Source organism: Podarcis vaucheri (assembly GCF_965113315.1).
Source record: "Podarcis vaucheri genome assembly, chromosome: 2".
NCBI lineage: Eukaryota > Metazoa > Chordata > Lepidosauria > Squamata > Lacertidae > Podarcis > Podarcis vaucheri.
In genome coordinates, this window is record NC_138760.1 from 55,593,443 (window position 1) to 55,619,040 (window position 25,598).

Genomic DNA, 25,598 nt, shown 5'->3' on the forward strand with positions numbered 1-25,598 from the left:
TAGAATTTAGAGTTAAGGGATCTTCTCTCTCCCCCATCAGCAATAAACAACTCTGCAGTTTATTCAGAATGTGGAACAGATGCAACACAGCAGGGGCTGGGAAAACAGAGTCCCCATATACCTCCCCACCTTGTAGAAACAAAAAGGGAGTCTTACGGCACCTGGAAGGCTAACAGTTTCATTGTGGCGTAAGCTGTTGAAGTGGGCTCTGCTCCACACACAAAAATGGTTAGGACTCTATCCCATGGGGTTGCTCAGCCGATGCCTGTAAGATTTCTATCAGTGGAATTAGGATGACAGCAATTTTTGGGGAGCCCCTCTCTTCTCTAAAGCCCCCCATCCTCTGTAAATCAGCACTAGATGATTGGTAGCCCCTCTAGAATTTGCTGCCCAAAGTGATTGTTTCACATTGATTTGTGACAAGGCCAGCCTTTGCCTTGAATTTGCATGACATGCATGTGTGAGCTCTCAAATGATCAAAGGTACAGTGTTGTTGTGTTGTAGCATTTCCCAACTAGTCACTCAAATTATGATTTATTTATTTTTTGTATCTTGGAAGCAATTGATTGTTTTTCTTTTAAACCCTGTCTTTTTAAAGCATCTACTCCACCGCCACCACATTATGATCCATTAGCCAAACTGCTTATTAACTTTGCCCGGAAAGGGAAGTAGAGAAATGTTCTTTGTCCATCCAGATTTTTTACCTGCCTCTTTGAAAATATTAATTCACCCCCCCATCTTTGTTCTATCCACCATTCAAATGAGATCTGAAACTGAGGGGATGAGGGGGCTGAAAAGCAGTTGATTGAACCAGGAATGTCAGTACAGAAATACAGTACTTTCAATAGCTGATTATTAGCTAGGAATATTGTTGTGGCTCATATATGAGAGCCTAATTGCTTTCATCTCCTCCTGCCATGGTTACACAGTGAGTCATTAAGTGCCAATTGTCACATTTAATATTCTTGCAAAAAGCCTCCTCTTTGATTACTGCTAGCAACCCTTTGCCATCTCACCTCCAGGCAAGCATTCACCTCCACCTCCATACTAATAAAACATCACAATGCTTTTGAAGCTGGCTGGGAATGATCATTCTGGAGCAGAACCCAGAGAAACACCTGAATTGCAATTTCAGCCACGGGCTCCTGCTGTTTTTTGCAAACTGTATCAACACAAACCCTTAGCTAGTGCCACTCAGAATGGAGTGCGATCTCCTATGCAATTTTACATAATTACCATCCTTTGATTAAACTCTTAACACTTGAGCTGTGTTCATGTTACCACCTTAAAACACAGCTAAGACTTTTTCTCAAAGCACAATATTTCATACATAACAGGATAGAAATGGATTTGGCTAAAGTGTGTACACCGCTTCTCAAACAAATGACGGAAGAGCACTGTATGCAGAATAAATGGGAGCGTGTACACAGCTTTATTTATTTACTACACCATCTATTTACTATATTACTGCTGGTTTTTTAGATTTATTACATCCTGGTGAATTTTGTATTTTAATTTGCTTCATGGCAACTGCCTGGCATAAGCTGCGTAGCTCTGAAAGGCAGTGTATAATAGGTAATAAATAAAATAATAAGTACTAGACCTTTAGTGTCTATTTGGTGCATGGCAAATTTGGAAGCGCATTGAAGGGAGACATTTTGAATGAATTTGCACAATTTAAAATAAGAAACTCACGCTGCTACAATCAATACTTCTTTTTGAGTATCTAGACCAGATCGTTTTGGACATGATGCCAAGAGTAGTGGTAATGAAGAGGGATGAGACGAGAGATTAAAGGATATGAAACAGGGTATCCTTCCTTGCCTGGCATATGAACATTTAAATGCTTGCAATAAATTGCTTTCAAATCCTTCAGATTAAAATGGATTCAGACTCTTAGTGAGGAAACCTTTGTAGACACTTGGCTCCATGTGATGGAAATGTTTCTCCAGATGTAAGGCAATTGTTTGTGGAATTTGAAAGAGCTGTGATTCCCACCGGCTGACTAACTCCTCTAACCCGTTCTGGGAAATGTTACTTCCTCGTGATCAAACCCCTCGGTTTATTTCAGATGACATGTTTATGAAATGCTGACAATCACCAGGAAATCTATGGGAGGTCTTTACAACACAATACTGTTCTGATAGCACTTGTTCTGTGGTATGTATTCCAGGCTCTTGATAACCATTCGTGCATACCTGTTTGCATGGTCTTGTACCAGGACCCCTCCTTTTCCAATTCCCCAGGTTGCTCTACTAGAAATATTTATAGACTTGCATACCCAGTTTCTTAACTTTTCTCCAGAAGAATGGAGAGTGAATTCTAAGGCACTGTCCCTCAGGTGTTTGCATGCAGGTATAAGCCACCAAGAGCATAGTGAAAGAGTATTTTGACAACTGCAAATAAGCAGAAAGCATCACGGGAGTATCACAAGGCAATTTACCTCTGCATTGCCATAAACTACTATTTGAATGCAATCTCTACAAAACTTCTTACTGGCTTACCCCACTATGTTACAATTAGCAAACAACTCCCTCATTAAGTGAGGCTATGGATGAGGCCCTCCAATCCCTTTCTCCCATCTTACTTTCACTTTCACCTTCTCTGCCTCTCCAATAGGCTCACATTTTTAATGCTATTGGCTGATTGACTCTGATGTCACAATGAACCATTGTTGGCAGGGGAACTATGAGCTGGATCCAAGTAAGTTGTTGCACTAGCAGATTCCAGTGCAGGGGTCAGCAAGGTTTACCTGGCTTGGGCCAGTTCACTCCAGTGGAGATCTCGCCATGGGCAGGATTGCACGCACATGTAAATGCGCGCACCCACAATTTCCGGCATCTGCGTCTGCACAGACACCATTTCCGGTGCCGCAGAAGCAAGCCCCCGTGCCACACTGGTTTAGCACAGCGCGTGGAGACTCGCCAAGCGGGCAGCTTGGTTTGGGGGTGGCTTGTGGGCCGGTTAAACGACCCCCATGTGTTGCTTGTGGCCCATGGGCCGTAGGTTGCCTACTCCTGTTCCAGTGCAACAGGCCCCACTATCATGACAGAACTCTCCCCCTTCTTCTCCCTCACCACACAACTCCTGTGCCTTCCCCCAAATCTTATTGGGAGAATCAGAAAAAGCCCCAGAATGAGACATGGATTGGGGAAATGGTTCTGTCTGGCAAGCAGAAATGATTTTGTGGATATTGGCCTAGTGCAACATTTAATTCTGCCCTGTGACCCTTTTGGTGGTCATTTACTTATCGGCTCTGGTGTTACAGATGGCCCACATAGCTGAGTGCTGGGGGCGTGTGTTTTGGAAACCCACTCCCCTTCTTTGGCAGGGTGCCACAGGCTTTCCAATGACCACTTGAAGGTCTCACCTGAGGGGTCTCAGAGCCCATTGCTTGAAAATGAGAAGCAATGCTCAGTGCTTATTAGGTAGGATGGAAACAGCAGGATGGAGCCAGCAGTGAGGCTTACTTTATGAAATTTCAATATTGATTGACAGATCTGTCGACACACAAGGTCAGTGCACCATCTACTTATAGCCCATTTTACTAACTCTCTTTCTACCACCTGGGAAATCATGGATCCTCTACATGGTGGCACTAAGGGGAGGAATGAAGTGGTTTGTGTGTGTTTAAAGCTGTGAAAGGGTGACAATCTACTGCCAACAATTTTGGATCTCAAGTCTGCTGTTACAGGGATGACATGAGACACAGCATACCCTCCTCTTTATGCACCAATGTATTTTCAGAAGAGCCTGGGGGCAAAGAACATGCAACAAAATTACACTTTTAAAACTGGTGCTTTTAAAGTGGAACTTCGTTTTAAAGCAAATATGTGTCCCAGCAAGGATACTGTATTATTAAAACATATTGTTGCATTTTGAGCAACAACACTGTCATGATGAACAAGGGCAATTATAATATCAAAAGAGCATTTAGAGCAACACACACAGGGTAGAATACAATCGGTGTTGCTCTGCTGATAGGAGGCAGATTTTTGGTCCCCTCCAGAGCTGATTTGGAGGACGACAGCGGGTAGAAGGGAATTTGCTGAATGCTGCCTCCTTCACCTGCTCAGCTGACAGATGCCTTCTGTCTGAAAATGTGTACACACCAGTATTCAGCACATTACACTTTGTTTCAGGGTTGGCCTGCTCTGTCTTTGAACAAACACATATAAAACCTTCAGGAAACAGTAACGCACAGAATTATAGTCTACTACTACTGGAAAACAAAACCTGTGTGCCAAACAGATGCCACCATGGCATTTAATAGGCATAACTGGGTGGGACTTATTTATATAATTAGTTGCAAAAAATCAGCTATCGTAAAGCATGTAGAGCAAAGTAAGCTGATAGAAGTCTGTGACACTTTCGGTTGCACGCCAGCTATCAGTGGAAGAAGCTGCCTACTCTACTCACTCTAATCTCAAATGGTCATCAGTCAGGGGGGTGAGATGAGAGTGCTGAGCTCCCTTTGCAACATCAGCATTTGCTGCTGCTTACTGGGATGGGGCAGGAGCCAGGTCAGGGTTGTAGGGGTTGTGGATTGGCTCTTAAGGTGTGCCCATGCAGCCCTGCCCTGCCCAGGAAACAGTAGTAATGCCCCAGTCAGGAGCTCGGCTCTATGGCATTGCCCTTCTAGTTCATTGTACTTGAAATAAGCTGCATGCTGCTTTCAGAAATTCAGTTAGTAGATGGGATAGAAACAATCCACACATATAGATAAATTAAACATAATATGAACAGACATTTCCCCCTTGTTTATTTTTTTTAAAAAAGATATGAATATAAGAATTTGGAGTTTGGGTTTTCAAAAAATATCTCAGGCATGTGAGTAGCAAGCATTTGCCCTGGCAAATGTACTGGGCTCCAGTTTTCCTGGGTGTGGGAAGGAGGGCTTGACTCAATAGGATTCGGAGAAAGCAGATAACCCTGAAATCTTTGAACCCCTACAGTGTTTTCCACTCTATGACGGCGCATCTTCCTCTCAGCATTTTAGATCCCCAAGTTTGACTGCTCATAATAAAACTGGATTTGTGCAATTTCACCCATATATACCCCTTGATAAATCTGAGCAGGTTAGTTAAGCAAGGGATGTGGGGATCTTGAGATGAGATTGAAAAGGTGGCTGGTCACGTACATTGCAAATTTCAGCTGCTGCTCCCCTCTCCCAAGTGACATTTACAAGGTGTGAAACAAGAAGCTATATTATTATAGCAAGCAGGAGGGGCGAGGTTCCTGCCCAGTGAGAGACTTGTGCCCAGGACCTTCCCAGAGAAGCTAATTTCTCTTGAAGAAGGAACAAGATTCCACATGAGGCAGAGCATAAATAGATGACAGATCTTGGCCAGAGCAGGGCAAGATACTGGCCAGTGAGAGAGTTGTGTCCAGAACCTTCCCAGAGAAGCTTGTTACTCTTTAATGAGGAACGGGGTTTTGCATGGAAAATATAATGACATGCGGAGCATAAATAGTGGAGAGCTCTTAACATGCAATGTGGCATGTCCCTCTCCTCTGCATAAATATCATTTGTGTATAATGCAAAAATGCAGATGCACCATGAAAACAAGCAACCGGAATGCTTAAGCCTTTTCTGAACCTTGATAGCTATGAACAGGCATGTGCATTTACATAAGACAGCTTCTCTTTTACAGTCACCAAATAATATACTGTTGCCAAATCCAACCTAGGATGCAGGAAACTTGAAGCACACAAAGCACATGAATCTAACATTTGCCAGCTGGAACCCGTTTGCCCACATTTGAATGGCTGAGTCCTTTCCTTTACCCATCATCCTGAATGTTAGCAACTCATTGATTTGAATGGATTTGGGTAACCAGATATATTGGGATGATTAAAGCATTCACTATAGATTTTTTTTAAAAAAAATCAACTCTGGAGTTATTGGAAGCATTTTATTGGAGACCCCACCTGCAAGTGATCTAGCTCAGTGTTTCTGAAACTTGGGTCTCCAGCTGTTTTTGGACTACAGTTCCCATCATCCCTGACCACTGGTCTTGCTAGCTAGGGATGATGGGAGTTGTTGTCCAAAAACAGCTGGAGACCCAAGTTTCGGAAACACTGATCTAGCTGGAGCTTTCACTGCTCAACAGTGCAATCCTACATATGTCTACTCGGAAGTTGTGGTGCTTACTTCCAGGTGAGTGCATATAGGCTTGCAGACTGAAATGGGTACCCTTGCAGGATCCATCCAAGATCAAGTCCAGAGGGATTGCTGTTTGGAATATGGCATCTGCATGGGTGGATGTGGACTCCTGCTGGGAAAACATTTTAGCCCTAAATCTAACTGTTTGAAGCACTTAAAAAAAGAAAAAAGAACAGTGTTATGCTAATGGAATAGAGACATTTGGAAGAAAGGGACACATAAGATTACAGTGACCTGGGATTGGGTGGGGAATATTTTATATTGTGTCATGGGATAAAAACACTCAGCTAACAAAGCTCATATTCCCCCGTCCTGCCACTTCTTGAAAGCAATGAAACCAGATACATTTGCCCTCTCTTCATCCAGTCAGCTTGCTCTCCGCAGAGCCACAGTTGGTGATTTTATACAATTTGCATCCCACAAATCTTCTTTTCTTGCCGATGAAAGGATACATAAGTTAAACATTGCTGAGCTGAACAACCGTTCCACCACAAAAGAGGTTCTAAAGTCTCGCTCATGCTAATCTCTATTAGTATATTATTGCTTCCTTCCCTTTTACAAACAGTTCCCCAGGATCTGGACTGCAGGAAAATTGTGGGAGGAAAGCATCATTCTTTAGTAACACCCTTGTTACAATGTCGTATTTGAATGTTACATCAGTGGTCCCAAAAGAAAGCCAGTTTTTGTTGTCTCCCTTGCTCCCCTTCCCCATTCCCCCTGGGTGAGAGATGGAACCATGGCTATGAGGGCAAGATAGGAGTTTGTGCATCCTAGGTGAAAAATAGGGGTGGTTTGTTTGATCCCCCCTTCCTGTTTGCCACAGGGTTAATAATAATAATAATAATAATAATAATAATAATAATAAATAATTTATTTATACCCCACCCATCTGGTTGGGTTTCCCCAGCCACTCAACAGAATTAAAAGCACAATAAAACATCAAACATTAAAAACCTCCCTAAACAGGGCTGCCTTCAGATGTCTTCTAAAAGTTAAATAGTTGTTTATTTCCTTGACATCTGATGGGAGGGCATTCCACAGGGTGGGCACCACTACTGAGAAGGCCCTCTGCCTGGTTCCCTGCAACCTCACTTCTCGCAGGGAGGGAACCGCCAGAAGACCCTTGGAGCTGGATCTCAATATCCGGGCTGATTGATGGGGGTGGGGACACTCCTTCAGATATACTAGGCCAAGTTCAAAACACATATCAAGTGTGATTGAATGGCATTTTGTTATTTTGGCATTTTTTATTGTTTTGATCCATTTGTATATTTCTTTTGTATTAATATGATGGGGGGGGGGCTTTGACCAGGAAGTGGAATATAAACAAACCATAATGTAACATCACACATTTGTAAAGGTAAAGGTAAAGGTACCCCTGCCCAAACGGGCCAGTCTTGCCAGACTCTGGGGTTTGTGCGCCCATCTCACATTTATTGGCCGGGGGCCAGCGCTGTCCGGAGACACTTCCGGGTCACGTGGCCAGCGTGACAACGCTGCTCTGGCGAGCCAGAGCCGCACACGGAACGCCGTTTACCTTCCCGCTGGTAAGCGGTACCTATTTATCTACTTGCCCCCGGGGGTGCTTTCGAACTGCTAGGTTGGCAGGCGCTGGGACCGAGCAGCGGGAGCGCACCCCGCCGCGGGGATTCGAACCGCCGACCTTTCGATCGGCAAGCCCTAGGCGCTGAGGCTTTAGCCCACAGCGCCACCCGCGTCCCTCACACATTTGTACTAAACCCCTAATCCCTTAAAGGGCGGATCTTCCTTATCATTTGCAGGTTCCCATATGCAAAGGAAGACAGGAACAAAGCTCTGCGAGGTGGGGGGCATGTCTTGAGGGGTAGCCTTCATCCACAAGGGTAGGTTTCTGGAGAGGCCAGCTTAATGAACCCTTCACATCTCTTGTCATCTCTCTTCAATGGATTCAAACTCAGAAACATCACTGTTTAGCCTGAACGAGTACAGTGAGATGCAGTCTCTCACATCTACTGTCACTCTTGCTTGTGTTTGCAAACGTTATGAAGAACTGTTTGCAGACCTGAAAACTCTCTCCAGCATCTCTGCAAACAGGATGTGCGTAGAACGTACACATATAAATCCTTCTTGTAACTTGCTTGGGTGCTATCAATAGGGATCTAGTGCCACATAAAAGGCCATTTGAAGGACAATTGGGGAAAAGGAAATCACTGACTCTGAATTAATCAAGACTTGCCTTCTCACAATAGATTCAAAAGAAGTAATTTCCTATGAGTATGTTGGAAAGGGAATCTCAAAAGGCTCCAAGGAGAACAAAGGGAGATTTCCTATGCTAGAACCGGCGCTTCCAGGGAAACTGGCGCTCTAGAAAAGTCAAGCCAGTCATTTGCAGGGCAGAGGAGCAAAACACAAATTCAGTGGCTGCAATCCTGCAGTCATGTACATGTGCTTAAGTTCCTTGACTTGCATGAAGTACACTGGAGTGTTTGCAGGATCACACCCTACAGATGCATCAGGAAGCAGAGCTATGCCAAACATTTTGGGGGGAAATGGGTGGGGAGTGAAATGAACCTTTCTTGAGAAATCCATGAGAGGGGGGTGGGATTCCTTCTCAAATTTTGTTAGAGGATTGCCACTGACTTTATGAGGTGACCAAGAGATTTCAATTTTTCCCTGGTTTTCTTAAGTTTATGAAAAGCCCTGCACTGCTCCAAGTGGCTCAGCTCTGCTTCCACATGCAAGGATACTGAGCACACTCACGGAAAGCTAAGGTTGCCACCCTAAACACACTAGGGAGCAGGACCCATTGGATGCAGTGGGACAGCCTGCTCAGTAGATGTACGATGGATTACATTGTTCAGAACCCAACTAACCTATGCAACCTTAGATGTAAAGTCCCACTGAACAAAGTGTAACTTATTTCAAAGTGAACATGCATAAATTGGGCTATAGCAGACATCCAAAACTTCCCAGAAGCAAGGGGTAGCTGTTTCTAGCCTAAATAGAGTTTCTTCATAAGAAGGAAATAAATGCTCAGTAGAGTCATAAACAATAATTTCAAAACTGAACGTATTACAGAGCTCGTTTGCTGGTCACAAGACCAGCAGGCAAGATCAACAACATGGGCTGAGCGGATAATCCTGGTGAGATACAGAGTGGTACCACCTAAGCAAGACTAGACTTCACCAACCTGGTGTCTCCCAAATGTTTTCATCTAAAACACACACACCTGCTCATTGGAATTGTCATCCAAAACACCTGGAAGATTATGGGTTGGCAAAGGCTGACCTAGACTCCCGTATCTGTGATTACATACTAGCACACTGTCCCCAATCTCAAACCACAATAGTAATACATGAACTATTGTGTTTTGATTTGGCTAACAAAGATGGCCTCCTTTGGTTCTTTAAAAAGAAAAGCGTCCTTTCATAATTCCATTTGTTATTTTTAAGAGACGATGTGCGCATTAAGTTCAGAGTTCATTTTAATCTTAGGGGAACCTTACAGTAGCTTTAGTTTAAAGGAGTTGGATTGTTGTTGATGATGTTGTTGTTACAACCTCTTATTCTTTTGTAGCATTTTTATACACACTGCATCACACTATTTAAAGACTGATGTGGGACTTGAGGGAAGAACCAGCTGACAGGATGGGGTGCTTAACTCCTTACCATACCTGCCCATTTGCCCCTGCAAATGCCAAAATAAATACTGGAAATGTGGGTCCCCAGAAGAAAGTTGGACATTTGGGGGTCAAAAAACCAAACAAATCAGTGGGCATAAGAGGGTGGGGGTTAAATACCCTTAATCCCATTATATTTGCAAATGCAGGGTGAGGGCCACACGTTTGCCAAAATGTCTCTACCCTCATAGCTGCAGAATGCCGGGAATCCAGCCTCAGGGACCTGTTGTCAACATAATTATGAAGCATTTTGTACACTAGGAATTATACATAAATGATTTTTAACTGAGGATGAAATACGACTCCCCAGTCTCCAGTGACTGTTAAAGCCAACTGGTAGCTATTATTAAGCACTTATTTATTTGGCTTTGCAGCAGTATGTTCCACCTAAACATTCCTTCTCTTACACACCCATGCACTGATTATGGGTGAGAAACAAACAAACAACCACGATCTTTCTTACAATCACACCTCCTCCAGTTAAATTTTCTGTGGCATGTACAAGACCAGCCTCTCCTGCTCACACTGTGCGTTGTAGTGTGAATAGCAGTACTTTAGGTGGAATTGTTGCTCTTGGCTAATATTACATCTGACAACAACAACAACAACAACAACAACAACAACAACAACAACAACAACAACAACAGAGGTCCCGGGGAGCCTCAAATTTCTTTGCATGCTCAGTTTAGTTCTACTCTTCTCAAGGATTCAAAAGTCTGAGCTTTCAGCTTTGGTCTCTGCCACTGTCGGCTGACTTGTGAAACAATTCTGCTTGCTGCTAAGATCACAGGGTTTCCCTTCTGTGTACGAATCTGCCTTCTCAACGCCCATGCTCTATGACCACTGCACCAACAAATTCAGAAAGCAAACCCTGGCCTGTGACCTCCTGTTTCTAAATATGTTCTCCTTATCAGAGTTAAAAAAGAGCAACTGCTGTTGTGTGACTGCGCTGGAGTAGCTGCCCCCCTGACCTGCTCCTCTAATTTAATTTGCTTTTTCTACTTGCTGGCAAACAGCCTCTCTCCCTTCCCCTTTTTCCAAATCTTGGTTGATCAAAGAAAAATCTGGTGGTTGCAGTAGCTTTCTAAGATGAGGGAAAGTCCTAGGCTGGGAAGGATCTTTTGCCTGCCTCTATATACCATCAAGTGTGAGATCCTACTGGCGGTGGGAGGAGGGAACACAGTTTGTTAAGCATTGATATTTGAATGCACTCAAAATCCAGTTTAAGGCAGATTTATATTTCTCTTCCATTTGGGTGTAGAAAGAATCCCTATCATAATGTTTACATTTCAGCTGCAGCTAAATCTGTCATTAGGGTCAACAAGTAAGACCAGAAACATTTTTTTCCCCAGACGTCAAACAAATGATTGACTCCTGCAAATTGATGGCAGGAAAGATGCTTGCTGTCTTATAAGTAAGACTGCATTTTGAAGGGCTTTGAAGATGCTGTTACTAGGGATATCCGAGGAATCCAATCTTTGAAAACTCTGATGTGGACTGGCCTGATCCACACCTTGTAGCCTACTATGAAGATCATTCTGCTTCCATTTTCACGCTCACTGAATATTCTGACACAGCCGTTTGCTCAAAAAATTATCTGAAATATATGTTTAAGTCCTTTTGACAATCTGTTTAGAAATACATAAATGTCCTTTTTTGCAGATTAAAAAAAAAAAGATTCATAGTTTTATGTGTAACTAGGACAAGAAGAAAAATGATGTGAGCAATGGCATAGATGGAGCGCAGCCAAGTTATAGCAGGAAATACTCCTGAATACACTCACCCTTCTCCACTAATTTGTGTCTTGAGGTTCTGGCTACATCACCTCTTCAATATCAAAATGCCAAACCATCTTACTATTCAGTAAGGGAAACTTATTTTCGTCCTTGACCCTCATGTGATCATCTTCCCAAATCCAAATACAGCCAAACCTCAGTTGTCGAATGTAATCCATTCCAGAAGTCCGTTCAGCTTCCAAAATGTTCTACAACTGAGGTGCCGCTTCCAAGAGTGTCTTGCACTCCAGCGGAAGCTGCGTCGGATGTTCTGCTTCCGAAAAATGTTTTTAAAATGGAGCATTTGCTTCCAGGTTTTTGGCGTTCGGGAGCCAAAACGTTCCAAAACCTATCCGTTCGGGAACTGAGGTTTGAGTGCACCTGCCTCTCTGGAACCCCTATATTCCAACGTAGCTCAATGCTGCCATCTAGTCTTGAGGGTGTTTGGGATTTTGGATCCTGAACATCAAGTATGAATAAGCGAATATCTGAGCTTCATCTCTGAATAAACATTTGGAGTTAAGCTCTTTTTTTTATAATGCTGCATCCAGTTAGAACTAGCCAGCTCTGTTGACTGACACACATAGCATGATTAAGAAGGTGGAACTACTTTCTAAATAAATTTCTCAATGTTTCCATAAATCATGGCATTAGAAATGGAGCATAGCACTCAAATGGAGAAAAGAACAATCGGTCTCCATAAAGGGGTTGGCTTAAACAGGTCTCAGATTCCTAAAAATATGTGAGAGTTGGTCCTCCTAGAAACATCTGACCAGAAGTCCAGAACCGCTCTTCTGCAAAGAACTCCGAAACCCAAGACTGCTCAAGTAGCTAGTTCAGTTAAATGGACTGTATTGATTTTATTTGCAAGCCAAACCACCCCCCGCCCCCCATGAGTGTGTGTGGTTGTTGACTTCCCTTTTCTTTCCCTTCTCTAATAAAATTCTTTATATCTTGACATTTGGCTTCCTTGGTTTTAACAGGCAATTTTCTGAAATTTCTCACTAGAATCTTCCCCATGTGGTTAAGGCTGCATGATTAACCTACGACCCTTCCGTTCTAAGATTATTTCACAAGGTTTTGTTAAGATCTGCATCCACTGGGCTTTGGGAATAAGAAACCAAAACTGTTCTTATCATTTCCAGAACCTGGGCTGGCCATCGGGCTCCTAACTCTTGGAAGTCACAGGTCACAGATACCCCCCATTGTACCTACTTTGAAACCTGGGTGTTTTTGCCTGGCTGAAATGTGTCCTTAAACTGCAATAATTCCTTTGCCTTGCCTGGGTGGAGGAAACTAGCTTATTGGACGAAGGTGAAATTTACATCCAGTGCTCTTCTATGACCTCACTATGCCCACTATGTGGTCCCTGGAAGGTTGTCAAGAAGATAATGTGGATCCTAGGCTGAAATCATTTCTCCACCTTTGGACTGGCAGAAGTATTAAGAAAGTAGCTACAATAAAGATTTTTCAAATGCACTGTTGGTGTTTGTGGGAAGGAGAGGGTGTTGTTTAATCTTAAAAATAGTTTCAGCTCTGTCAATTGTGGGACAAATAGGGTTTCGATCTTCCGTGAGGGTTTTGCCAAGGCTGCATGAGAAGGTCATGCTCACAAGGAACTTGGCTACAGTACACTAAGCTTGCCTCTCCATCCATTCTGCTGTCATCCCAGTAAGCCAAGTTACTGAGCTGACTTTCAAGTGGCAGGCAGCACCTGTTATATAACAAACTGAAAGCAGCCTGACATAACAGAGTCTGCTCAGAGTCTTATATATAAACACAAGGCAAGTAATGACCTGACATTCCTGGGTGGAGCATGTGTAACACCCAGATTTAGGCTTCTTTGGGGCTATAATTGCACCACGTTATTTCTAGGTCGTTGGTTTTTTGGCAGAGACATGGAATAATAGGGCTGAACCAATAGCAGAACTCTCCCCCCCTTTTTTTACAGATTCAAAAATCGCCACATTGTCTAAAAGGGAATGGATATCCTTGTCTGTTGTATGGTGTCATGTTTATTACATGATTCCCTTATTGGAATCACTTTCAGAAGGGAAATGAAAAATGATGTTGAAAGACAGAAATGGCACTGTACCTGACTGGGAAAGGGCAGAATACTTAGTGATTAAGGGTTCTAGTTGCTGTTGCTGTTTTAAAAAAGTAATATTTACCTTCCAGAATAAAACTGAAATAGGCAAATATTCAACCCAGGACTATTTAATAATCACCAGTTTGATCCAGGTCATCTTTTAGTCTGTTGATATAAAACAAACGGAGCGTGGGATGCAGCTTGGCTCGCTGATGACACAATGGTTTCCAGTGAGAGATATAAGAAGGCGAAGCCTCAGAGCAGCGCTGGGATGAGAGGAAAACTTTAATGGAAAGTATGAAACACATGACGTGTTGCACACCTTCCCCAGGGGCAAAGGAATACTTGGAATACTTCAGCAGGGCATCGTGATGCAACATTGCATCCATGGCAACTGGGTATTTGCTTGGAACATACCCATTCTAGCACCTTCTGTGTTCTCATCCCTTGACTGCTCTACTCCACTATGAAGCCACCATTTCCCCAAACTGCAGTTCTCCCTCTCGAATCTTATATAGACATAAGACTCATAATTTTCTAATGCAGCTTTCCTGCTTTTGAAGAGTTGGTTTATCTTAGCTAAAACACAGCAAAACGTAATTATAGATAAAGGTTTAGGAGTTCGGAAAGTGGAAGAGCCAGTTTTGCATTGTCTTCCAGCTCAGCTTCCAGTGCAAGAAAAAACACACCACTGAGAGTTTTCAGTTTAAAAAAAGCGAGATCACGCTGTTCCATAAAATATTGCTGTTCCTTGGGGCATGCCACAATGGCCACATATGCATTTAAAGCAATATCATACAACAGTCATGGCTTCTCCCAAATAATTCTGGGAACTGTGGCTTGTTAAGGGTGCTGAGAGTTGTTATTCACCTCACAAAACTACAATACCCAGAGTGTTCAAACAACCAATCCTTCTTCACAGGAAACTCTGGGAACTGTAGCTTTCTGAAGGGAATAGGGGTCCCTGAACAACTCTCAGCACCACTGCTTAAATGGTGGTGGTGGTTGTGATTATTATGATTATTGTTTTAATTTATTATACACCCTTCTTCCTAAGGTTCCAAGATGGGTTGAAACCATTTAAAATACATTAAAAACAATTTAAAACAACTTAGAATCACAAAGATAGGGTAGGTTCTAAAAATATACCTCTCAGGTGAGAAAGGGCAAAGTTTAAGGCATGGCAGTGAGTTAGCATTTGTGAATCAGCTTTTGCGAATGCATTAGAATTACGCAGGTTTAAACTATTTAAATTGAATTACTGAGGCAAATACACAGCATACCGGCACATGGCAGAAATGAATGCCTAGGAATGTGCAAGGGATATTTTCCATTGTTACAACTTGCAGTAGCAGTGCTGAACAGCTTACTGATTCTTTGGGCATGTGCTGATCCACAGTGAATCAAACAGAGGATTTGGAATAGTTAAGGTATCACAAGTAGTCTGTTCCACACCTCATTTCTATTGCTCATCATTTGTCATGTAAAACCCCTAGGGTTGGGCAGCTAGGGTGCAGCCCTTTGGGTTTTGTATGCTGAGTTTCTCATACATAGTCTAGCCAATGTTTTTTTTCCTATTTCCACTTTCGCTCACGTAACACTGCTTCCCTTGAGGCCAGGCTTTCACATAACAAAGAACATGCCATTGCTTCATTAAAAGAACTATCGGAAAGATGGGTGTGAAGGGAGAAGTCACATAAACACAGAAAGCTCTTGGCAATCAACCAATAGAAGGGGCTAGAGAAAAGGCAAATGAGCAGCTGGTGGGGAAGAAAAGTTACAGCTTTTGAGATTGAGATTGGTTAAGTATTGACATAGCTTCTGGAATATTTCTGGATGACAGGACCAGTTCAAATGGTCTAGCACAAAATCACAGGCGACAGTGAAGTTCACATGATAGCTGCAACCATGCCACACAAAACGGAATGTTTGCAGTCACTTTCATCAATTATCTCACAGTCAGTTTTCCTACATGATTACTTCTTGGTGCCTCAGGCAGCTACCTGACATTCAATCTGGAGGTGATAAATCCATCAGGGATTGGCTTTCCCATAATCTGAGAATGTGAGTTCACCAAGAAGTGTTTCCATTTGAAAGAAGATCATTCTTCACCTGAAGTTGATGCCTGTGTGGAAGGTGTAGCGACTACATAATTTAAAATCAACTTCATAGATGTCTAGGTTGAACAGTGAAATGTAGTGTGTAGGCAGCTGGAACAGGGTTCAATTCCTCACTCAGCCATGAAGCACACTGGGTGGCCTTAGGCCAGCCACTTGCTCTTGGCCAAGCTTACCTTGTGATATCAAAGTGGAGTGTGGAAAAGCCATGTGGGAAATAGTAGCAATAATAATTATCTGTAAAACTTGGCACACTTAGGCATCTCCTCCCAAGGCAGATCTAAATTACTTAACTGGTGCACCACCCTCCCTCTGGCTCCTCCACCCATGCCACCAGCAACATGGCTCCTATTTATTCTTTATCAACAAGTGGTTTCCTCAGAAACATGTTAGCTGCATTGCTGTCTGTCAGTGAGGTGGTCATTTGCCCTTTTTTCATTATGAGAGTCAGAATAATTTTCTTTTCACCACTGAGCACTGACTGTAATACTGACAGACAGTGACATGTCTGCTCCACACCCATGGTGAGCATGGACTTGCAGAGAACAAGAAGAAGCCTGAGTGGAAGAAAGTGACTTGCTATTCGTCTTAAAGGGACAAAACCATGTACAACAACAACGAAAAGGACTAGATGCAGCTAGGGAACTGGGGAAACAATGGAACAGTTGTGTATTACTGCAGATAAGTGACCCTGATAGAGGAACTGGCTCAAAAATTGCTTTCCAGAGACACAGAGTCTGCCTTTACACTCACCACCACTCCTTCAGAAAAAAAGCAGGGAGAGGAAGAAAATGTTTAGAAAACAACCTTCTTTGTCGATTAAAATAGCAAAGCGCAACATGGCTCTGAAGTATGAAAAAGAAGCCCCATAAAGAACTGTGCAGACAGTCAAAGTGGGTAGAAATGTGGAATAGTATCATGCCTGTTGGTTCCACTTTGGCTTCCTTGGGCTAACTGGAACTTATTTATGGGGCTATGCAAGTATCAAACAATGTGCATAGGCTCTAAATGTACACTCTACACCCAGCTAACAGGAAGGATACAGATTGCGTATTCAGAGCCTTTGCACACTGGCATGTTTGCACATAGGTACATAGTCACTTTGTGACCAGTAGGGATGGGGGAGAAATTCTATTCAGATCCCATTTAAAGGCAAATTTACCCAATCTGCATTTTCTGAAACAATACATTAATTGAAACACAGACATCCATCAAAAATTGCACTTGGATGAATTTGCTTTGCAAACGTCTATATTAGGCGAAATTCACACTTAAATGCTAGTGAATTTTCAAGAGGAGTGTGTGTGTGTGTGTGTGTGTGTGTGTGTGTGTGTGTGTGTGTGACAAACTAATGTAGAAATGTGGAGAAGTGAACTGAAGATTGGAGAAATGAAAATGGAGAGAAATGAAAACTGACAGATTTGCCCATCCCTCCTATTTGATTCACACCAAACTATTTGATTATTACAGTGTCCTAGGCAGAGTTATATCACCATCTTTTCTTTATTTGTTGCAATCTGTACATGCCACCATTCTGTTCGATAGTTCCAAGACTTTGAGAAACTTGTGACTTAAGTAAATGACAGCACAATCCTATACATGTCTGCTCGGAAGTGAACACCCACTGAATGCACAGGGATTTTTTCCTGGGTAAGTGGTATAGGAGGATGACAGCCTGCAGATTTCACATGCAAGGAGTCGGGACTAGGAGAAGTGGGGAGAGGACAGAGAGCTGCATGCTGGGATACATAACTGTGCAATGTGAAGTAATGAAAGGTGTCTTCGTATGTATTCATGAGCAACAGCCTATCTGTCACTGTGATGAAAAACAGACACCCAGGGACAGACAAGAAAAGCAAACAAACAAGCTTATAAAAGTAAAAAGACCGCTTTGGTTCATATACCAGAAGTCAAGAAATACAAGCTGCTAAACCTTGTAGTGTTAAACCTTTTGCCCTCCAGCAAAATGGAGTTAAAATGACTGCCCCTTGTTGCCAGAGTTCGAAGTACCTTCAGATGGTTCAGTCAGCACAAGGAAGGACTCAAAGTAACATATTTCTGGCCATTCTGTTACTGGTAGTATCAGAACTTTGTTTTTATGCTAAGAAGGAGAAGAAGGCTATGGTGTATTTGACACAAACCCCAGACACAGGAGTGAAATGTGGTTTTCAAAAAGCCCTAAAATGGTTTATCAATTAGTTTACCCTAAAACAAGCAGTGACTTTGAATTATGCCAAGGCAAAATACATGTGACGTTGAGTCCTGCATATGTTTCACATTCACACATACCCCCCACACACCCCCACCAAAGCAGCCACTGAAATTTGCAATGTAGATCCTAACAATACACTGGGAGAGGGGTGTTTAACTCTTCAGTGGCTTTATCCCCCACCCCAACCTTCCACTGCAGGTGGCAGCTTTCTGCAGCTGCTTTCCATCACAGGGAGCAAAATAAGGGGAAACATTCATTCTGTTGAGTGCAGCTCATAGCCTGAGCCTCAGTTTAAGCTAGCAAACTGGCAAGCTGCAGAGACAACAGAGAAATGATGCATATGCCCAAGGCACTTAGCAACAAACTGACAGAGGAGTCAACTCCTAGACCATACAGCACCGTAGTTCAGTCTGAGACAGTGAACGTTCAGTGGCTGTGGTATCACACTAAGGGAACTGTTAGTTTTGGTACGCTTCATGGACCAATGGGGATAGGGAGGTGGAGGTGACTCGGCTGGCAGCTATACCTGCTGGCAGCCTTGTGGGACTCCCTATCCATCCAGCACCATCTGCAGTGCCCACTGTTTATTCATGGGAACAAGCTGTCTCTGACACAGTTCCAGTTTATGCAGATCTTTAGGGGGAAGGTGGATGGGATCAGGGCTGGCCCAGGATGATTTTGCAGATCACTCCTTTTGGAGGATGGGGGTGAGTAGCTGTGGCAGCCATTCCAGCAAGTACAGTGGTACCTCGGGTTAAGAACTTAATTCGTTCTGGAGGTCCGTTCTTAACCTGAAACTGTTCTTAACCTGAGGTACCACTTTAGCTAATGGGGCCTTCCGCGCCGCCGCACCACCGTTGCACAATTTCTGTTCTCATCCTGAAGCTAAGTTCTTAACCCTAGGTACTATTTCTAGGTTAGTGGAGTCTGTAACCTGAAGCATCTGTAACCTGAAGCGTCTGTAACCCGAGGTACCACTGTATGAGCACATCTGAAATGATGACAGTAGGTCAGTCATGCTCTAGGGCCATGACAATTTCTTAAGACTGGGGGTAGCAAAGAGGGTGTGGACGATGACCAGGTAGAATCAAGGGGAAGCTATGGTCACAGCAAACACAACAGGCTTTTCTCCCCCACCCCAGCCACTCCTCCTACAGGATCATCTTTTGAGCAGAGAATTGGGCAGTCAGCAACAACCTGGATGCTAGTCACCTTGCCAACACTGGGTGGTTTGCTAAGAAGGTCATGCAGCAGAATGCCTCACCTGTTGTCATCATGTGCTTACGTCTACACATGCCGGTATACCTGTGTTTGCATGTGAAGTGGGGAAATACACATGCCTTTCGCTCAGAATCACAGTGCCACAGGGAAACTTTCTTTTGCACCAGGGGAAATGAGTAATCAAATCACAAACCAAAGCTTGGGATCAAAGAATGTTGGGTTTAGAAAATAAATAAATTAGCAAAAGCCTCATGCCAGTGCAAGTCCAAACGAAGCATTATAAACCTGTTTTAAAGGGAAAGAATCCCTCAGTCACCTTGTTGCATTCAAAAGAAAGCACAAGCAACTATTTGCAGAAATACTGTAAAATTAAAGAATGTTAAAATGATGTCGGATGGAAAATAAGTGGTATTGGTAAAAAGATTATCAAGAATATGTAAATATGGATTGATAATGGTTACAAACACATGGTTATAATAGGTTAAGATACTGAGTAAAGATAAATGACAGAGGGTAAGGATTTGCTGAATTAAATATCTGAACTGGAATACAAAAAGGGAGGTGTGAGGAGGTCAGGAAACTAGTAAATGAAGTATAAGATATGAAATTATTGATCTTTTTCTTTTCTTTTTGTTTCTTTTCGTTAACTGTTTTCTATTTTGTATTTTTCATGTGTTCTGTTTTTGTATTTTTGTAGTTCTTTTTTCTTTTCTTAGGGTTATTTTTTGTTCTTACTCGTTAAGCCTAAACTTTGAAACCTTTTAATGTTTGTAAAATCTCAATAAATATTATTTTTTAAAAAAACAAAAGGAAGCACAAGCAATCGCAGCCCATTGAAATGTTCCATATGCAGCTTCTGCAAAGAGGCAGGAAGAAAGAGTGCTTGTTTCGCAAGCAGTGGGCATTGTCAAGAGGGCAGGGAAGCAGTTCAGCACAGTCCTAGTGACAGCAGGTATCCCCACAGAAAGGCATGACCCGCAGAAGCAAAATGAAGGAAATAATGCCTTTGTAATAACTTGCAGACTGAAGCAAGTGGGGAGGGCGGCGCCAGCGGACCTGAATGTCCAGGTAGATATAAGAACTGAGCAGTGAAGATGATAACCTTAAACCTAAAACAGCTATATTCCTAGAAAGCATTTAAATATAATTCCTTTTGAGTACAGGGAAAGCTCCCAACCTCAAACGAAGCAATAGACAGAGGGCTAGGACTGGCCAGCACTTAGGACACACAACCACAATGGTGTAGGCATAATTCAGGAGCCATTTACCTGGATGGGGTGGGGCTGGGTGGCAGTGAGGCTGCGGCTGGGAGGGCAAACTGGCAGCACTGAGGATCCTGCTGGTGTGCCCACACAGACCCAACCTCAGAGCCAAACGACCCCCCCCCTTGCAGCCTCCAGATAAATGGCAGTGATGCTGCTATAGGAAAATTGGCTCCACTATCTGTTGATGCATAGAGGTCCAAGGAAAAAGTCCAAAGACAAATTTACTATTCATTGAAAGATGGCCATAGCCTTCTGTGTGCATGAAGAACATCCAGGCTCCTGGTTAGTCTATGAAACAGCTGCTGCTCACAACTGTATGAAGAACTAAATAGATTAAACCAGTGGTATCCAATTGGGTCCCCTTTAAATGTTAGTGGACTACAATCCCCATCATCCCTCAGCACTGGCCATGTTAGCTGGAGCTGGTGGGAGTTGGAGTCCAACAACATCTGGAGGCACCCACTTGGCTTCCTCCTGGGCTAAATGTTTGCCTTGCAGCTAAACTGCATACAACAGTAGAGACATTCAGAACAACTGCATTACCTCAGATACTGTATACGTTGTGCGAGTTTCTATGGACTGTTTCAGCCAGTAGCTGGTTGCTGGTTGCTCCTGGCAGGTCCTCCTGAAGAGCAGATTGTAGCTGCACAAAATATGTTCTACACTTGGGATCCCAGATGTCCTCTAAACAAACAGCGGCCCACTTTTCCAAGGAGCAGAGTTTGTACAGTTCACTGTTTATGTTCACAGGAAAATAAAAATTTCCTAGCCCAAAGCAAATAGTGAGGCAGAAATATTCATAAGAAAAATAAGAGGCAGTTGAAGCAGTGTGTGTGTGTGTGTGTGTGAGAGAGAGAGAGAGAGAGAGAGAGAGAGAGAGATCTCCTAGAAACAGGATATGTACTTAGTTCCATGTAATGAGAAAACCACAGAGCGCTTCAGCAGCTGTAATTTTGAACAAAAACATTCACATCCAGTTACTGGAATACTCTCCTACAATACTAGTAAAGCATCTTTTTGCTGCTGCTTTGGAGATAAGTCAAGCACAATCAATTGTCCCAACAAGCACCTGAAAAACTTGGGTTTAAAAAAAAAAATCTGGGAGACCTCGTATGCCACCTTGGAGAAAAGGCTGAATATAAACGTGATGGTATCTGAGGGGGAGCCTAATGCTGGCAGCAGTCTATATGGAGGTAGCCAGAGGCTGAAGATCGAGAGCAAGCCACACCATACAGTGCTGGTTCGACAAGCTATAGCAAATAGTGCAACCAGCAGAAATGAGCCACTGCAACCTTCCAGGCTCAACATCACAAGATAATTTGATACAGACGTGGTTTCCTTTTTTTGTTGTATTCAAACAGGAAAACACATGTGCACAGACCTCCATATAATCAAGTGTCATTCTGGAGAGACCTGTTTCTCTAGAAAAAGTCTTCCCAATGGCCTTAGAGTTTGTGTCCAGTGGAAAGTTCTCTCACTGCTAATGATGCCTCAACATCCTGGTTGCTTGTTTTCTATGCATTTATGATACTGTTGTCTTTATATCACCGAAACAAATTGACAGACAATATTGTGAATTGGCTAGTAGTGGGGTGGGAGATCAGTTCAATTTGGTCCACATTTCAATGTGAAGTTCCCTCACAAACCGATTTGTGAACAGAAATGCACCTATCCTTCAAATTTCGCACTTCTCTGAATTTTGCAATGCAATTCTCTAACTAAAACATGTGCAGAAGAATGATTACACTGGAGAAAGCATGCCTACAAATGCATATAGTAGTGGGGGGGGGGATGCATTCTGTTACAGGAATTTGCTTGGATAAAACCATACTAGGCAAAATTGCACACAGAAATGTGCATATTAAGAGAAACCAAATTGCTGGTGCATTTTCATGAGGATTTCTTGAAATCCCTTTTAAATTCCACATTGCAGAAATTAAGACTGGGAGAATGAGAAAACGAGAGAGATCAGAATTGACAGATCCATCCACCCTTGAGTTTAGATAAAGAAGAAACAAGGCAGCAAGGAAACCGCCCAAGCACCTCCTTTGCCTGAGGACATATTACTAATAAAATGGCACCCTTGTGAAACCTTTTGCTTTCCTGATTTCAAAACCTAGTTACTTTAGTTACTTCCTTCTGCCTTTTATTTTTCATGCCTCCTGCTTCCATAAACTGCATTTGCTAGTCACAGAAAACGGGTCCCCTATTCTGCTCTTCCACCTTTCTGGCTTTGCAAAGCTAGGGCAGAATACGAAGGCCAATAAAAGATCTCCATTTGCATGGCTTGCAGTTATTAACAGCAGTGGAAACACCCCATTAAAAGCAGCAAAGGATTGGCTGTTCTAAGAGAAAATGGCCAGGAGACTCCAGGGGCGGGTGGGTGGAGGGAAACACCATTAATTTGCCATAATTAATAATGGTCTGTGCTCTCTTTCATTTCTGCATGGAGCAAACACAGCCAGGTCAAACTGGGACGTCCTAATAAGTAATGGGGATAATGCTTACTTGTAACTCTGTCGCATAGGTGCCCATGCACACAACACATTGGCAAAATAAGGCAGAACTGTTGCCAAGTTTGTCTCTGTGAGATCACTGTTATTATGACCAACAAGTGCCAGGCAAAAACGTTCTGTAAAATTCTCCAGGAAAAAAATGCAAACTTCAATGTTTATCACTTGAACGAGTGTGAAATGAAGCCTGAGGCTGACAAGCTTGAAAAGGCCTACCTGGAGGAGAGTCAATTATGAACAAGGCTGCTGTTTATGACCATTCCCGGAATGAAGTCAAGACAAGGTCCAGCTTGACTCTGCTCCCAGCCAGTGGTGGCTCTTGGAAGATTAACTTATCATTGAGGCATGTCACAGCCTTACAGAGTGTAAGGAAAGAAGGTATTGAAAAGATTCAGTGGCAGAAACAGCAAAGACTAATCAGTCTGGAATCTTAGAATGATCCAGAGTATGTGGCAGATAGCTGAAAAGATGGGCACATGACCAAAGTTTGAAAGAAACTTCCTAAGAGGAAGGCCCATCGTGGCAGACCTAAATAACCCCTGCCACCACCCAAATTTTATGATTACATGGCCAAGTAAGATCCTAACAAAGATGCAGTTAGCCTCCCCGAATATCTCCAACTCTTTGTCAGTAATTTCCTTCAGCATTTTCTTATTGACTTCAAGGTCCAACTCAAAACAGGCATATGATATGGCATTATTAGAATTCTCTGGACCAGCCTATATTGTCCTATGGACTTTGTGTTCAACCATCTCTTAAGCACAGATTAATGAAACTTTTGTAGTCAAAACATCATGCCAAAATCACAATTGACTCCAGAGGATTCCATGAAGTTGGATAATAGCCATATGTACTACAGGTTTTTTTGGGACGCGGGTGGCGCTGTGGGTAAAACCTCAGTGCCTAGGACTTGCCAATCGTATGGTCGGCGGTTCGAATCCCCGCGCCGGGGTGAGCTCCCATCTTTCGGTCCCAGCTCCTGCCCACCTAGCAGTTCGAAAGCACCCCTAAGTGCAAGTAGATAAATAGGAACCGCTTTATAGTGGGAAGGTAAATGGTTTTCCGTGTGCTGCGCTGGTGCTGACTCGCCAGAGCAGCTTCATCACGCTAGCCATGTGACCCAGAAGTGTCTTCGGACAGCGCTGGCTCCCGGCCTCTTAAGTGAGATGAGCGCACAACCCTAGAGTCGGACACGACTGGCCCCTACGGGCAGGGGTACCTTTACCTTTACCTTTACCTTTACTACAGGTTTAACCACACTGGAACTCTCAAGAGATGTCTATGGTAGTTACTGAGGAATAAGACCATTTAGAAATCAAGGAGTAAGTACCTTGCTATCAAAATGGAGATGGAATTTATTTTTATATTGATGGACCATGCTACTTAATGATTCAGGAATAATATTGGAGGCAGGTATGATACAATTGCTTTGTTCATCTTGTCATTTTAACCCTTGCATCCTTGAGCCCAACGCTACCCCCTCCCTTCAGTAGGTAGGAACACTTATACTTTTCACTATAATAATGCCTTCTTAAAACAAAACTTAAAGACAGTTTAATAAGCTTTTGCTAACAGGGCAAATGCTTTTCATTGCAAACTGCTGAACATTATTCAGTCTGGTACAAATTCTACAGAAAAGACTTATAATACGTAAATGCTGGGAGACAGAGAATAAGGAGACTTCTCATCCAGGAGTAATAATGTCATTAGCATTCAGCGTGAAGCAGCATTTCCTATGTAACACATTGTATATTTATTGGTTTTCAATAGGTATGTGGTGCCATCAGCTCTAGTCAATGTGCCAAGAGTCAGGGATGATGGGAGGTGTAGTTCAGCAACATCTGGAAGACATCACATTGGCTACACCTGCAGTAGGTTCTCTGGATTAGTTTTAAAAACACTCTTTGTGTACACCTAGCACAAACATCCACCAGTCCACTGGTATCTGACTTAAGCATTCTACACTACCTGGGGATTCAATTATCTTGCTCATGGAACCCCATGTAAAGAACATCACCGCAGTCTATCCACAAGATTACCAATCTGTGAATAAGTATGGCAAGATCCCTGTTTTCTAGGAAGCGGGTGCAGTTGGTGAACCAGATGCAATGGCTAGCAAGTGCTCCTACCTAGAGCTGCCACCTGTACCTCTAGGAGCACATCTGAGTCCAGGAGAACACTAAGGATGACAGCTATGTATGTACGTATGTACCTAAGTATGTTGGCAGGAACGTGACACACACACACACATGAGTGCAGGGGAAGAGTCAGACTCAGAAATTGAGCTAAGTGAACGAGGGATTGATTCTGCAGATGAGAGGTGGCTGACAGTCGAGAAAGGGCAGTTTGACCCTCCCCTTCCCGGGGAAGACCCTGTTAGCTCTCAAGGAGAGGAAGAGTTGAAAGGCAGCCAGAGTGTTGCTAGGCAATCAGCAGATAAGCAGAGGTCTGAGTCTGTGTTGAGGGGGGGAGGAGGGGGAAGGTCAGCCTCTCAGTCCCTGATCCAGGCGTCTGGATGAAATCAGACAGCAACGGAAGGGCAAGAGGGGAAAGGCGGGAGTCTAGCGTCCTTCCTGCTGTGG

At 43.1% G+C, this 25,598-nt stretch overlaps 1 protein-coding gene across 2 annotated transcripts in view; it reads right to left on the reverse strand.

Annotated features, from left to right (window-relative positions):
• ADRB2 (adrenoceptor beta 2) overlaps positions 1-25,598 on the reverse strand; it is a 70,830-nt gene that overhangs the window by 18,021 nt on the left and 27,211 nt on the right. Inside the window, exon 2 of one of the 2 annotated variants that reach the window (XM_082213062.1) lies at positions 6,518-6,594. The exons of the other annotated variant lie outside the window; for it this stretch is intronic. Within the exon in view, the coding sequence (XP_082069188.1) occupies positions 6,533-6,594 (62 nt within the window). The 3' untranslated portion in view covers positions 6,518-6,532. Of the gene's footprint in view, positions 1-6,517; positions 6,595-25,598 lie in introns of those variants that run through there. 2 annotated transcript variants of the gene reach the window in all.